This window comes from Choloepus didactylus, chromosome 2, assembly GCF_015220235.1.
Source record: "Choloepus didactylus isolate mChoDid1 chromosome 2, mChoDid1.pri, whole genome shotgun sequence".
NCBI lineage: Eukaryota > Metazoa > Chordata > Mammalia > Pilosa > Megalonychidae > Choloepus > Choloepus didactylus.
The window spans coordinates 87,985,933-88,002,587 of record NC_051308.1 but is presented as its reverse complement, the minus strand read 5'-3'; the positions used below and the strand labels follow the sequence as shown (position 1 = coordinate 88,002,587).

At 33.6% G+C, this 16,655-nt stretch overlaps 1 protein-coding gene across 1 annotated transcript in view; it reads right to left on the bottom strand.

The window, feature by feature from the left end:
- The window catches only part of COP1 (COP1 E3 ubiquitin ligase), a 301,460-nt gene that overhangs the window by 101,294 nt on the left and 183,511 nt on the right, over positions 1 to 16,655 (bottom strand). The window contains exon 15 of the mRNA XM_037825287.1: positions 8,974 to 9,090. Coding sequence (XP_037681215.1) covers positions 8,974 to 9,090 — 117 coding nt within the window. The remainder of the gene's footprint in view (positions 1 to 8,973; positions 9,091 to 16,655) is intronic.

Below are 16,655 nucleotides of genomic sequence, written 5' to 3'. Positions count from 1 at the left end.
GATGGATCACTTTTCACTTACTGCTTTCAGAATTCTGTGTATTTGACATTTGAGAGTCTGAGTAGTAAGTGTCTTGGAGTTGACCTGTTTGGATCTATTCTGTTTTGGGTATGCTGCACTTCTTGGACCTGTAATTTTATGTTTGTCATAACAGTTGAGATATTTTCAGTGATTATTTCCTCTATTATTCTTTCTGCCCCTTTTCCCTTTTCTTGCCCTTCTGGGACACCTATAACATGTATATTCGTGTGGTTCATGTTGTCATACATTTTCCTGCAACCCTGCTCATATTTTTTCATTCTTTTCCCTATCTGTTCTTTTGTATGTAGGATTTCGGATGTCCTGTCTTCCAGTTCACTAATCCTTTCTTCTGCCTCTTTATATCTGCTATTGTATGTCTCCATTGTGTTTTTCATCTCTTCTATTGTGCCCTTCATTCCCCTAAGTTGTCATGTGTTTTCTTAAGCATTCAGGTTCTTCTGTTGAGACACCCTATATTTTTGTTACATCTTTCATCTCTTTTGCCTCATTTTCCTTCAACTCAGAGATATGATTTAGAAGATTTGTTTGAACATCTTTAATTGGTTGTTTCAACTCCTGTATCTCAGTTGAGGTGTTAGTTTGTCCTTTGACTGGGCCGTATCTTTGTGCTTCCCGGTATGAGTCATGGTTTTTTGTTGGTGTCTAGGCATCTGATTTTCTTAATTAGTTTATTCTGGGGGTTATTTTTTCTCTTTTGCCTAGGGTTTTCTCGTCAATGGCTTTGTTTTCTATCTTTTTGTCTCGCTGGCCAGTTGTTAGGTTAGCTCTGCCACCCAGTCTCCCCAAAACACCAGGCACCCACGATGACCTGCCTCAGGAATTGTGCGTGGGAACTGGGCACCACAGCAAGGTCTCTGTGTGTGGTAAAAGAAGTTTGGTAGCTCTCAGTGGTGCTCTTATTTATCCTGGCCACCAAGACCTGGGTTTATCTCAGGGTCCTGCTTTAACAGTCTGGTCATCTCTATTTCTCACTCCCCTGATGGGGTGCAGACCAGCTCCAGTGGTTCTAAGACAGATAAAAGCCCCTCAATTCTCTTGCACTTTCTGGTCTGTTCCAGCAGATGGCACTGTTCAGTGGCTTACTCATCCTCAAAAGCTGTTTTGCCTCTGAGCACAGGCCACATCTGAACAGGTGGGGCTGAAATTGCAGGATTCTTGTGCCCTCAATTTTCCAGACAAAATCTGGGTCGATGTGGGGCTGTGCCCCCACTTTACTTATGGCAGAGGACTCCCCCAGCCATCCCAGTTTTTCACCCGTCTCCCAGGGAAAGAAATGGCCATCGCTGCTGTTTCACTAAGGGACAGGGAAAGGGCTTTCAGACCCTTTGTTCCTCATTGACCTGGGTCTTGAAATGTCCTCCTCTGTCCCCTGGGTCTTCAAAGGGTTGGGTCTGTTTCACTGCTGTGAGAGATATTATATTCTGTGTCTCCAGTTGGAGGGATTCTGACTGATGTTTCTGTGCCCTTCTTCCCACACTGTGTGAGACTGAATGGGAGGACGGCAAAGGACCAGCTGGTTCAGGACAGAAGATTCCTACCTGACACTTTTTCTTTCTTCAAGTCAGCATTTGTAAGGCCCTTCTCCAGTCTACATCTTCCTGTAGAGTTCTGAACAATTCAGAATTGTCCTTTTTCTTTGTTGAATCTCCGGAGAGAGGTTTTCAGTGGCTGTGTATGTTGCCATGTTGATGACATTACTCATTGTTCTTTCAAAGGTATGTTTCAGTCGGGAAAGTACATTTAAAGGCAGAGAATAAAGTAAGGAGTGCTGACCTCATTAATGCCTTGTTCTGATACTACCTCCTATTTCAGAGCAAGGAAATTAAGTCATAAACTCATATCCAACCTCACTGTGCTAGATACGGCCAATGGCACATAGCACCCATTCCCACCACCTTAAAGTGTTCACAGCCTATGGAAGCTGAAAGTTCAAAATTATACTGGCCTACTATGTGTGCAACTGGGTGTAAATTAGAATCACCAATCAGATGCACTCATGAAAAGACATGAAAAGTGAACACTGAGAGGTCATTCTCCTTCTGCCTTGGATATTCCCATTACAATTATCATCGTAAAAAATGCAGGGGTTTTCTGTTGTAGCATTTCAATGTCCAGTCTCTAGCTTGTGGCAGCTGAAGTGAAGGAATTTTGTTATTTGAATTATAGCAATGGCTTCATATTCTTGATTGCAGTAGGTCCAAAGACAGTGAAAGGAATAACAGTTCTTTTGGCCTATCTTATTCTGTGGTCAGCTAAGAGTCTTTCCAGGAGGCCCATCCTATAGTCTGATCCTCCAACCATCCAACAACTTTGTAATCGCTAATACCCTATATTTAACTCCTTCAACTTGAAAAATCTTAAAGTGATGCCTGTAACCTGTACTGAACTCTGATTGCTATACTAAGAAATAAAAGAGGGCTGATGCTATAGTAGAATATAAAGAATATAGTAGAATAGAAAGAAAAAAAGCCTAATGTCTAGTCCACGTTTTATCAACAACTAACTGGTAATTATGGTCCTAAAAATCTTTAAGGGCAATGAATTAAATGACTTCTAAAAGCTCTCTCTGCTCTGTAACTTTGTATTCCAATCCTTAATCAGTAAACACTCCAGTTAGTTATAATATTAGTATAGGGAATGAGTACTTAACATTTTCCATATCATACAAACAAACTCCATGAAGGCAGGGACTTTTCCCTGCTTTGATTACTTTGTATTGCCAGAGACTAGAACTGTGTCTGAAACATAGTGAGGAACTTACAATTAAAAAAGTTCAGATAGATCAAGGATTTAAACGTAGAGAATGAAACCATAAAAAATACTAGAAATAATTACAGGAGAAATTTTAAATGATCTTAGAGTAGCAAAGGCCCTTCTAAGAATGCCATACCATCTATAAAGTCCATAAAGGAAAAAAATGGATAAAATCAATTACATTAAAAAAAAAAAAAATCCTGCCTGGCAAAAAACACCTTAAGGAAGGTCAAAGACAAATGAAAAACTGACAAAAATTTGCAACTCATATAAGAGACAAAGGGTTAATGTCACTCATATAGAAAGAGCTTCAATAACTCAAGAAAATGCCAACAATTCTATCAGTCGATTATGGTTGGGGCTGGCAATAACAGAACATCTGACTGTAATGGTATGATGGTTTGAAGCTGTATGTACACCAGAAAAACATGTTCTTAAATTTAATAACCATTTCTGTGGGTGTAGACCCATCGTAAATAGGACCTTTTGATGAAGCTATTTCAATTAAGGTGTGACCTACGTCAATCAGAATGGGTCGTAATAGAGTACGTTCCAAGAGAGTGAAATCCAGGAAAAGAAAGATAAAGCCAGGGAAGCAAGAAGGTGAAAGCAATGAAACCTGGACTGAAGGCAGAGACCAGCAGATGCCGCCATGTACCTTGCCATGTAACAGAGGAGGTCCAGGATCTACGGCAGCCGGTCTTCAGGAAGAAAGCACTGTCTTAATGATGCTTGATTTGGACATATTCACAGCTTCAAAAAAGTATAAGCTTGTAAGCTAATAAATTCCCAATGTTTTTTTAAAAGCCAATCCACTTCATGCTATATTGCTTTCAGCAGCCTGGCAAACTAAAATACCCACATTCTGGTAACCCACTTCTTTTTTTTTTTTTTTTTTGGCAAGGGCACAAATACAGGTTTACATTGGTAACAGAAGAATTAGAAGAATTTGCTAGCTATTGTCTGAAGCTACCTATACGTTAATAGATAATAAAATAAAGTCGTAGTGATGCAATATTTACTAGAAGTAAAACTGTACTCAGTTATTTACGCATTACAAAAAAAAAAAAATGCTACAAAAACAACATATCCAAGCATGCTATAAACAATGAATTATCTTAACTGAGGTTAATCTCCAAAACCTAAAAACAATCAAAATACCAATTAGATCACAAGCAAAGGATATTTTCTCTACATAAAGTGTTGTACATTTTTTATAGTGCCGAAGTCATTTTAGTAAGATAAAAATACTATAGATCATAGTCATTCAAAAGAGACTCCACAATTACATCGCATTTATTTTCTCAGGAGCAAGATGGATGCTAGGCTGACGATAAAGCAAAGTATCTGCTTGTTTAATTATCAGTCTTCACAAAGTCACTACTCTCTCTCATACTTTATGCACAGCATAAATATGCTAAAAGAAACAGTTTTATCATGTCTTCAATATATGTTTGGAAACAAAGATTTAGGAAAAGAGAGAGTTTGCCCTCTACACAGTTTATAGCATTCAACATGATTTAATTATTCAATATGTTGGGAAAAAGAAGAGAACTGTTTAAATAATCTGGATACTCACCATTATTACAGCTCTTGGTTCTGTCCTTACAGAGTTTGTCAGGGAATCCTGGTCACCTTTTCCCTCATCATACCTTACCAAAAGAGTAAACTTTTCTTCAGTCACCATGCCCCCCACCAAAGTACTGCACACCTACTTACACTATGTTTCTCTCTCTCCAACTAGCACCAACAACACATCCTTCTAGAGTGAGTAGCAAGATGAAGAATTTCTATGCTTGCTATAAATTATAGTGATGAGATAAAATTCCTTTAGACATTGAGAATGTGTCACTGTAAAGACTATTCCTCCAAAGAACAAATTTGGAAATTTTTCCATACTTCGTGATATTAAGGATCAACCAAGAAAAGGGATAAGACCTAGGTAAAAGAACAATGTTGCCCAATTTCCCAAAAGGGAATACACAAATTATCTTGGAGGTTGAAGGATTTATTATCCCATCTCTCCAACTCTTTTGGACACATATCTGTAAGCTGATGGTAACAGATAAGCTTTTCATCAAAATATCATCAACTATTTTAATGAACAAACAAAAATAAGTTATTGGGAGGTGAAGACTTCTGGTTATAGTCAAATGGGAAGATATTCTCTCAAGAATGAGGAAATGGGGAGACTCTTTCTTAAGAAAGCTGGATAAAATGACAAAAACAGCCTATCCCAGTGTTCTGGAAATCAACCAAAAGCATAAAACAATCTGAGAAACATTTATTCTTGAAAAAGTTAAATTTGCGTAAGAACAGTACGAATATGTGGTGATCTGGCCTGAAGCAATTCCCACCCACATTCCCCCTGCCCCCACAACACACTCAAACACACACACATACAATGGCCAACTTTTAGCTTGACCAAACAAGAAGAAAAAAGAGAGAAGACACAAATTACCAGTAAGGAATGAAAGAGGAGACATTATTGACACAAGAAAATAAAAAGATTATAGGACAGTATCATGAACAACTTTATGCCAACAAATTAAAAACCTACATGAAAATGACAAATTACTAGAAAAACATAAATTATCAAATCTGAAAAGACCTATAAGAAGTAAGAAATTGAAATAGGAAATAATATCTTCCCATAATGTACAGCCCAGGCCCAGATGGCTTCACTGGTGAATTCTATCAAATATTTACAGAAACAGTGCCAATCATTCAGAAACTCATTCAGAAAACAAAGAAGGAAACATGTCCTAATTGATTCTATGAGACCAGTACCTTGATATTAAAGCCAGAAGACAACATCATTCATAAGAAAAGAAAACATATGCCTCATGAACACAGACATAAAAGTACTTAAAATACTAGGAAACTGAATCTAGCAACATATAAAAAAGGGTTTTTACACCATGAACAAGAGAGATTTTTCCCAGGAATGGAAGGTTGGCTTAACATCAAACAAATCAATTAATGTAATACCCTATATTATTATAACAAAGGACAAAAACCACACGATCATCTCAACAGAGGCAAAAAAACCTTTGACAAATCAGTTCTCACTATGATAAAAAAAAACTCTCAGCAAAGCAGTAATAGAAGAACACTTACTAAACCTGAAAAAAGCTATCTATTAAAAACCTACAGTGAACAACATACCTAATAGTGAATGCTTTCACTTTAAGAACAAAAGGTTGTGTTCGCCACTTCTATTCAACATTGTACTTGAGCTTTTAGCTAATGCAATAAAGCAAAAATGCATCCAGACAGTTATGGAAGATGTAAAGTCGTCTTAATTTACAAATGTCTTAATTCACAGATGATATGATCCAAAATGTAGAGAATCCCAAGAAATTCACAATAAAACTATGAGAACAAATTTATGGGAGTAACAAGGTAGCAGGATGCAAGACCAATATAAGAAAACCAATTGTATTTCTACATATTAGCAATAAATAATCTGAAAATGAAATCATGAAAACAATTCCACTCACAATACTACTGAAAAATAATAAAATACTTACGAATAAATTCAACAAAAGAAGTTCAAGAGTTGTACACTGAAAAATGCAAAATAGTGCAGAAATAAATTGACATGGATGAGAGAAATAAAAGAACATCTACTACAAAAGCTTACGTAGCAATAACTGAAAAGGAATGGAAAAAGTATCTAATTTAAAATAGTGACAAAAATTATCCATACACAGAAAAAAATTAATTAAACAGATAAGCTTAGGACCTAAACGAAGAAAACTATAAACTCTCATTGCAAGATAGAAAATAGTCCAAACAAACAGAAACGCAGGGTATGGGAAGACATATCATAGTAATGCCAGTGCTTCCAAAATTAACAAATAAATATAATGCATTTCTGATGAGAATCCCAAAAAAAAGGTTTTCTAGAATTGGGAATAATATAAACCTTAAAGCTTACGTGGAAAAATAAATGCTAAAACTAACTAAGAAATGAATGAATAATTGTAACAGTGTCACAGAAACTGCTTACCAAATAGAAGCATTTCTAGAGTATGTTCCCATTTGCCAGGAAGGAAAAAACTTAAAGATGCTACATGTGGCATTTATACATATTAGTTAAACATTGCTACTATCTTCTATTTGTAAATAATGAATAGTGAATGTTTATAAAGTAAAACATAACACTAAAACTTTCAATTAAGATTGCATATTTTAATTGTGTGTATGACAAAATAATGAAAATAACTAAACAACTATTGAACATCATATTTTAAGAGTTTTTTCCCATACCATCTTTCATAATCCTCATAAAAGCCCCAAAGTGCTATCATATTTTAATGATAAGGGACTTGCGCACAGATGTTATCCAACTTTCCCAAGGTCACATTTCTAGTAAGTTACAAATGAGCAAGTTAAATAAGGTAGAAGTAAGTTCAAAAGGAAAACAATAGCAATCATGAAAGATAAAATAAAAATTCTACATACTGATGAAGAGAATTCTACCCATATCTACATGCTAGTTCATATCCTTCTTGTTTGGGTTTGCTAAAAAGATGCCAAAATGCAATATAGCAGAAATGGATTGGCTTTTACAATACGGGGTTATTAGTTCACAAATTTACAGTTCTAAGGCCATGAAAATGTCCCAATTAAGTCATCAACAGGATGATACCTTCTCTGAAGAAAGACTGATGGCAGGTGGGGTTCCTCTGTAACATGGGAAGGCACATGGCTGGAGTCTGCTGGCCCTCTCCAGGTTTAGTTTCTGATTTCCATGGCTCTCTCCAAAATGTCTCTGGACTTCTGTCTTAGCTTCTCTTTTAGTTTCTCCCAGGGGGAAACTCTGGATTACATTCTTAGCTTCTCCCCAAAATGTCTCTCTCAACTTCTCTTGGCTCTCTGCTTATTTCTCCCAGGGTGTTTCTGTCTAACCATCTCTCTTAGCTTCTCTTGGCTCCTGTGAGTCCTCCTCGCTTCTCCCGGGGGCAAACTCTGAACTTTATCTCTTAGCTTAGCACCTCCAAACATCTTTCTGTCTGCATCTCCAAGCATCTGGGTCTGTGTTGGCTCTGGGCACACGCTCTCTCTCCCCCTGAGCTCTCTTAAGGACTCCAGTAAACTAATTAAGACACACCTTGAATGGCTGGGGTCATATCTCCACGGAAGCAACCTAGTCAAAAGATCCCACCCACAATAGGTCTACCTCCACAGCACTGGAGCAAAAGAACATAGCCTTTTATGGGGCACATAATAGATCCAAACCTGCACTTCTCAAATTTAATTGTAAAATTATGTCAGCATCCCAGTGGCATAAATACTAAAGCAAAAATAAGGAAAAGGTGTTAATAACAAATTGTGCTTTTCCCTTCTAAAAGTTGATGTTGTCTTGATATGGTGAAAGCTTGTCTTTTTTTAAAAAAACTGAGATTGTGGACTAAAAAAAAAAATCAAGGAAATCTCACAACTGCAGAAGTGAAATTATAGGTATTTATTGTTTTAGTAAATTGGAGAGACAGATATAAAACAGGGAAATTAAGGGTAGGGTTACTATATGATTTATCTTCTAATGCATGACACTTCTGAAAATAAAAGAGGACACTAATAAAAATTATGAGATAACAGATATAAACCATGACTGCCTTTGGTAAACTCAAAACGTATAATCACCCTGGTCAAGAAACACACTTTAGCAAAAGATTATTTGGTAGAATAATAGATAATTTTTTTGAGTACTTACTAGATTAGCATTACTCCAAGAGAGAAGAGTTTTTATCTTGTTCACTGCCTAAATGAATGCTTTATGCATAGTAGGTAATCAATAAATAATTGTTATAGTAATTAATAGGCATCCTTAAAAAAAAAAGATTCCTGTATATATACAATGTAGCTTAATTGCTGAAACATCATTATGACCTAAGTTCATGAATAAGAAATAAGCATTAGCTCAAGCATGCAGACATATCAGAACAAAAAAAATCAATAACCAACCCATCTCTCAACAGAATAGCGTAATTAAGGCACAGAATTAAATGAGTAATGACTGTGCACTGCATGCTTCTAATTTAGAGTCTAATAATTAATCCAAAATTTAAACTTAGAGAGGACAATTAGTCTTTTTTAAAACACTCTTCTATACTAGCCCTGATGCTCAACCAACACTACAGAAGGACAAAGGTGATTCCACTTACTTACCTGCACAGCCGAAAGCCAAATGGTATCTAGAAGAGGGGCTGAATTTGACACAGCACACATTAGCCTTGGCCTCAATGCTTGCCACTGAGTTGTCTAGGTTGGTAGACCACAGCTTCACTAACAACAAAAGACAATAAAAATGAAATAAATAATACATTAGCTTCTGTAACTTAAATGTTTGCTAATGCTCCAGGTAATCTTTTTATGCAAATCTAAATCATTTTCGTTTATTGGACCAAAAATAATTAAACTGAATGATTAAATAATAGAGCAGCTTATTAAAACCAAGACAGTTTAGTTTCAATGTCAGAAATCAACATAAATAAATAATGACTGTATCCTGAGAGGTAACATGATTCTACAATTTAGGCATAAAGATTGGGTCAAAGAAGCAATCTAGAGCTAGGTGGCAGGTACATGCGTATTCATTTTAGTATTCTTAAAATAGTGCATGTGTTTTATATATGCTTTCACACATACGATAAATATAAGAATTCAAATATTTTTAAAGCACTTTGAAGCAGTGTTTATTTTTCTTTAAGAATTTCATTATTTAAAAATTTTATGTAGGAATTCAGTTACATGATTTAAATATGTATACACTGGAATTATTTCACTAAACTTAATTATTTTGTTATTATATTTGATATTTAGTCTATCTCTAGTGGTACATACACTGAGATTTTTAATGATTAGGGAGAGGAAAGCTGACTGATCCTAAAAAGAAGGTACGATCTGAAAATAGAAGTACAAAGATGATTTGCTGTCTTACAAAAGTACCAGAGCACTACCATATCACCTCTCCCCAGGCTCCCAGGTGATGTTAATGATTCATCATTGGCTGTGACAATATGGTAAAGAATTTATAAGCCCTCTTTCACTGGCCAAATTCACATTGCTACTACTAACTACATTATAAGTGAAAACACCTGATGAAATAACAATTAGGGAAGTCTGTGTGTACTATTGCAACTTTAGAAGTTATTCTTTAGATCAGAGATCAACAAATGTTTTCTATAAAGGGCCAGACACTAAATATGTTTAGGCTTTGCAGGCCATATGGTCTCCATCACAACCAGTCAACTCTGGCAGTAGAGTGTGAAATCAGTCATAGTCAATACATAAACAGATGAGTGTGGTTATGTTCAAACAGAAATTTAATTATGGACACTGAAATTTAAATTTTGTATGAATTTCTTCATGTGTCACAAAATACTATTCTTCTTTTCCCCAACCAGTTTAAAATTTAAAAAACCATTTTATCTCACAGGCCAAATAAAAGCAGGCAGCAGACACATTTGGTCCATATGCCATAGTTTGCCAAGTCCTGCTTTAGATTCTACTTTCTTGTACTTCAAAATGAGATATGAAAATGATGATATTTTTAAAAATTAAAAATAATTTAAAAACAAAAGCTATATTCTTAATTAGAGAATAAGCAGGATATTGACATAAATACATGGAGGTATAAAATTCATATATCAATATATTCATATAGTTTTTTACTATTACTATACTGATTTTACAAATGAGGACACTAAAGCAAAGAGAGCTAGGTCACCCAGCTTAAAAGTAAACTAGTATTTGAATCAGAGGCCATGTTTTAATACCCATTCTACCTCTGCTTTTATGACTGCTCTCTTCTAGTTAATATTTCAAACAATAAAAATGTCTTAACTGACATTAGAATAAATGCATAAAACAGATTTTCCGGATATAGGTTGCAATCTTGGTTGCACTTTAGAATCAAATCTTTCTATTCACCTTTCAATCTGTTTCAACACGCCATTCGAATGGGGTCTAGGTATTGGTGTGCCTTTTTAGAGCTCTTCACATGATTCTAATGTGCATGTGGAGTTGATAACTTCCAATATTGAAAATGGAAGCACAGCTAAATCTTAGAATCTTTTTAGGAAGGCTAATACTTGTATAAAAGTGGGGTAACTTGTATTTAGGTGGGGAAAAAAGGAAAAAAATGATTCTCAAAAACTACCACTTTCAGGAAATGGGATTTGTTAAGAATATAGAATTTCTTTTAATATGTGCAATCTCTAAGTAAAAACTAATTATTATAAAAAATGTTATTTACAAACTAATAAATATATTAGCCTTCCCAGAGGAAAATAAGACACTTGTATGTAAAAATAAAAGAATAAGAATTTTAAACAGCAATATTTCATGTCATTTTTCCAATAGGAAAGATGCACTATTTCAATCAACATATAATCTTTCTAGAAATTAAGATACAATTCTGAGATGAGACACCTAGCTAGAATTAAGTTATGCATTCCAAACACAGCACTTATGGATTAATTATTAAGTTGACTTTGGAAGAAGTCTATTCTAACAACCTAGCAAACCAAAATTAATACACAAAAATTTACAGAATGCCTACTATGTACATAATCCCACTACTAATCACTAAGAACCTTTACTAACAAGGATTATATATCAGTGTTTTATGACAATTAACTTCAAGTAAGCATAAAATGAACCAGAACTAACAAAAGATAGTTCAATAAGTGAGTCATGTCTTTCTATTTCAAGGTAAATATTTTAAATTTTTTAAATAAGTCACAAAGGTAACCACCATGATTATAATTTTCAATATAAAAGACAGTTGTAGTATTAAATATAACTGAGTTTCAGGATAAGTAAGTTTTAAAATACTGTAAAGATACACTAATATATACAGTATGGAAAAGCAAGTTACACAAAGATTACAATATACTTTCAGAGGGCCTATCACAAACAAAACAAATATGATGAAATAAGAGTTAATCAATTCAAATCAATTCAACAGACTAAGATGGCATCAGAGATCAAAAGGTAAAATAATATATATAGTATTTTGGAAAAAGTGAAGAGATCAACAAAGGTGTTAGAAGAAAATGTCTAAGCTGAATATAAATGGCATGGTCTGCAAAATAAGGAGACAGTATGTAAATCAATAAGTACATGCTTGCTGTTACTTTCACCTTAAAAGGATGGTAGGAAGAATTTCATTTAACTTCAAAAATTACAACTTCAACATTTATTGGTGAAAATTCCGCATTGTAAGCAAAATTAAAATTAAATTTTAAAAAAGATATCATCTTTACAGTGAAGAGCTAATAGTGACCGCTAGGAAAGACATATTGTGAAGTCCCAGACTAACCCGAGTGGCACATGCATCTGACACACCTAAGGCAGCACAGCAAAGGCTTTCATAACTAAACAGACAATGGAACAATCACAGAAGAGTCAGAACTTAGAGTTGAAATCTAAGTCTATTGATCACCTGCTAAAAATAAATGAATAAATAAACAAATCAACGTTCTCTAGAGAATTTAAACAGGACCCAGAGTCTTATACCATAATATTCAAAATGTCAAAGACAAAACTCAAAAATTACTCAACATACAAAATCAAGGAAAATGTGAAGGATTCTCAACGGAGAACACAATCCACAGAGGCCAACCCTAAGATCTAGATGTTGGAATTATGAGACAGAGATTTTAAAAGCAATTATTGTAACTATGCTCTATAGGATAAAGGTAAACATACTTAAAATTAATAGAAAGACATTCTCATTGAAAATATAGAATTTTTTTTTAAAGTAATCAAATGAAAGCATAAAAAAATATAAATTATACAAAAAATTCACTGATATGGGTCAATAGCAAAATGGAGATGGACAGAGTCAGTGAACTATAAGGTAGCACAAGAGAAATTACCCAATCTGAAGAAGAGAGTAAGAAAATATTGACAAGAAAATAATAAGAGTTTCAGGGACCTCTGAGACAAAAATGAAAAGGTTTAACATTCATGTAGTTGGAATCCCAGAAGAAGACAAAGAGATTACTGTGAAATTATATTTGAAAAAATATTCAAGTTTGGTGAAAGACATAAATTTACAGATTTGAGAAGTTCAGCATACCTTAAAGAATATAAACTATAACAAACAAACTAAAAAGGGCAGTCACAGCATAATGAAAGTGCTGAAAACCAAAGACAAACATTTGAAGGCAGCTAGAGAAAACAATGGGCATTACTGATAGAGAAGTAGCTATTCAATTTCTAATCAGAAATCATGAAGCCAAAAGACATTGAAGCTTCTATAAAGTGGTGAAAGAAAATAACTGCTAATCCAGAATTCTATGTTTAGCAAAAATATCCTCAGGAATATAAGCAAAATGAAGACATTCTCAAATGAAGAAAATTCAAGATAATTCAAAGCTAGAGAAATTGCTTGGGTAGAAATGCTAAAGGAAGTTTTTCAAGCTTCAGGGAAATGATGCAAGAGGAATGACTTAAACTTCAGAAATGGAGGAGGAATAGAAATGGTAAGTTTTGGGTAAAAATAAAACACTATTTTCTTAAGCTCTTTAAATTACATATGAAAAGCAATATGTTGAAGTAAAAAATTATAACATTGTGTGGTGGAGTTTTCAGTGGATGTAGATGTGAAACTTATGACAAATGGAGCATAAAGGGAGGAAAGAAAAGGAAATGATATGGTTTCAAAGCTTCTATACTTTACTTGTAGCTATATAATATTAATTCTAAATAACAATGTGAAATGTTAAGTATATATGTTGTAATCCTTGGAGCAAACACAAAATACATAGTACAAAGAAATATTTCATATCCTTAGAGCAAATGCAAATGGTCTAACACACCAACTACAAGACTGAGGCTATCAGATTGCATACAATATATTTTTTAAAAGTCCCAATATAGGCTGCCTAAAACATCCACTTTAAATATAAAGCATAGAAAGGAGAAAAGTAACAAGAATGAAATATTATATTACATAAATACTAACAAAAAGAAAGCTATAATAGTTTGATGAATATCTGACAAAGTAGTTTTCAAAAGAAAGAATAAATATAAGGAGTGATAATGATAAAAGGGTTTATTACCAAAAAGATATGACAATTCTAAACGTTTTTGCCCCTAACAAAAAAGCTTCAAAGTATGAGGCAAAACAACAGCTAAAAACAAAACAAAGACCCCAAAACAGATAACTGAAAAAAAGAAATAAAATTAGAATTGAACATTTCTGTCTTAAATAATAAAACAAGGAGACAAAAAATCAGCAAGAATATAGAAAACCAGAAAAATATTATCAAGATTGATCTAATTGACACTTAGAGTACACCTTTCAATGTACCTGGGACATTTACCAAAGTGGACCATAATAAGGTGAACCATAAAACAAACAATAACAAATTTTTAAAAACTGAAATCATAGAAAATATGTTCTCTGACTATAAAGAAAGTAAGCTATAAACCAATAAGAAAGATTTCTGAAAAGTTTAGGAAAAATCTGGACCTTTAAAACACACCTTCAAATAACCTATAGCTCAACAAGGAAATCATAGGAGAAATTAGATAGTATTTTAAATGGAAGGCATAAGCAAATACAATATATGAAAAATTGTGGGATCAGCTAAAGCAGTGCTTAAAGGGAAATTTATTATATAAAATATTTATATAAGAAAAGATCAATAACATAAGCTTCAACCTTAAGAAGAAAAAAGAAAATTAAACCTAAAGGAGAAGGAAGGAAATAATACTGAACAAAAAGCAATGAAATTGAAAACAGGAAAATCACTGAAATCAAAATCTGGATATTTGACAGATTAATAAAATTATTAAACCTAATGCAGAATGACCTAAAAAAATAGTAAATAAACAAAAAAAGAGGACACAAAATACCAATTATCAGGAATAAAACATGGGGCATGACTACAGACCCACAGAAAATATTATATTACAAACACACTGCTGCCCATAAATATGCTAGCTTAAATGAAATGGACCAATTTCTTGAGAGGTAAAAAAAAACCAAAGCTCACTCAAGAAGAAGTAGATGAATTGATAGAGCTATATCTATGAAAACAATTAAATTCTTAGCTAAAAAAACTTTCAAAGAAAAATCCAGGCCCAGAAAGCTTCACAGACAAATTCTACAACAGAACATTATTGTTGTTGCTCAGTTGTTTATTCAAGGAATCAAGGCTGAATATAAAGTGACTGAAGAATTAACATTAATGAAAAGTCTATACAGAACAATTACAGGTGGAAATATTTTCAAAAACTTTAGAAAACGTTAATTCATTACAGCCTGAAGTGGAATCTGCTAAAATGTATTACAACTGATGGTGGTAAAAATGTCTGTGGAGCACAAAAAGGCTTAGTTGGATCAACTTACACAGCTTGTGAAAATGCATTTAATGCCTATGATTATTTATTGTATTACTCATCAGCAGCCATTTTACAAAAAGTATTTGAATCTATTCCATGCTACTGAACCAGTACTGTCAATGGTAAATTTTGTTTGCAATCACGGACTTAAATATTCTCAGTTCTTTGAATTTTGGTCTACCACACAGCAGTTTAATGGCTTAGAAGTGGTAAAATTTATTGCAATTTTTTGAGCTCAGGGCTAAGATCTGAGTTTTTCTGAACAAGAAGAAACCTCCTCAATTACTATTATAAAACAATGAATGGCTTCAGGAATTAGCTTTTTCTGTAGACTTAGCAATGGTTCTTAATGAATTCTATTTAAAATGACAAGCCAAAACAGCACTTATATGTGAAACTTATACTGTTGTAAAGTCATTCTGACAACTAACCTTGTTTGCATCACAACCTCAAGCTGCTTTAACATTGCCTGTGCTGTCAAAATTTAAAACAAGAAGCAAGATCTCCATTTCCATACAACTTTGCAGCAGATATATTTTTTTGAGCTCAAACTACAGTTCTAACAGTGATTTCTGGACCTCAATGGCATTACAATTGAGAAGATACCACCTAATTTTAAATTGCAGGTGACTTATCTGCAATGAAATGACATACTAAAAGGTAAATTTCAAAAAATGAATCTAAGAATTCTATAAAAGCCTTCTAAGTGCATAATATGCTCAATTAAAATCTTATGTTTATAGATTGGGATCAACACTTTCCAGGAACTAGCTGCATAAAAAGACATTTCCAAAGATGAAAAATGCAAAATCTCATTTGAGATCTGCATTAACACATGAACATTTGCAATCAACTTTTATGATAGGGAACATGACCTCTAAACTTCAATTATGCAAAATGTTATCCTCCCTACAAACAAAAAATCCATTCTTCTTATTAGATCTGTATTGCAGTAAAATTTTCACAATTAGTATTATTACATTTTGAATTATGTTTATAAAATATCTGTAGAAATTTGTTTTCTCTTACCTACATAATATTCTCAATTTTGCCTTTGGACTTATATAGCCTAAAATATTTATTATCTGGCCCTTTACAGAAAAATTTGCCAACCCCTGGGCTAGAAATAAAACTCTAATCTCACACACATGCTTAAATCAGTTAGTTTTTACCTGATTATTTGATATACAAAATGTTCTGCCTTCAAAAGAATGGTAAGAATCTAATGTGCTGTTTAATTCACTGTCACAAAAACCTTTTCATTATTTTTGATACAAAAACAAATTTACTGTGGACCTAAATGAGAAGACCTAGCAAAACAGAGCTGAAAATTATAAATTGAAAACTAAGTCTCCCAATGGCTGGTTTGAAGCTGTTATTGTATCCCAGAAAAGGCCATATTCTTTTAATCCATTCTCGTGGTGTGTAGGTGGAATGTTACTGGAGTCTTTTATGAGAGGATAAAAGGCAGAAAAAGCTGAGAGACTTCA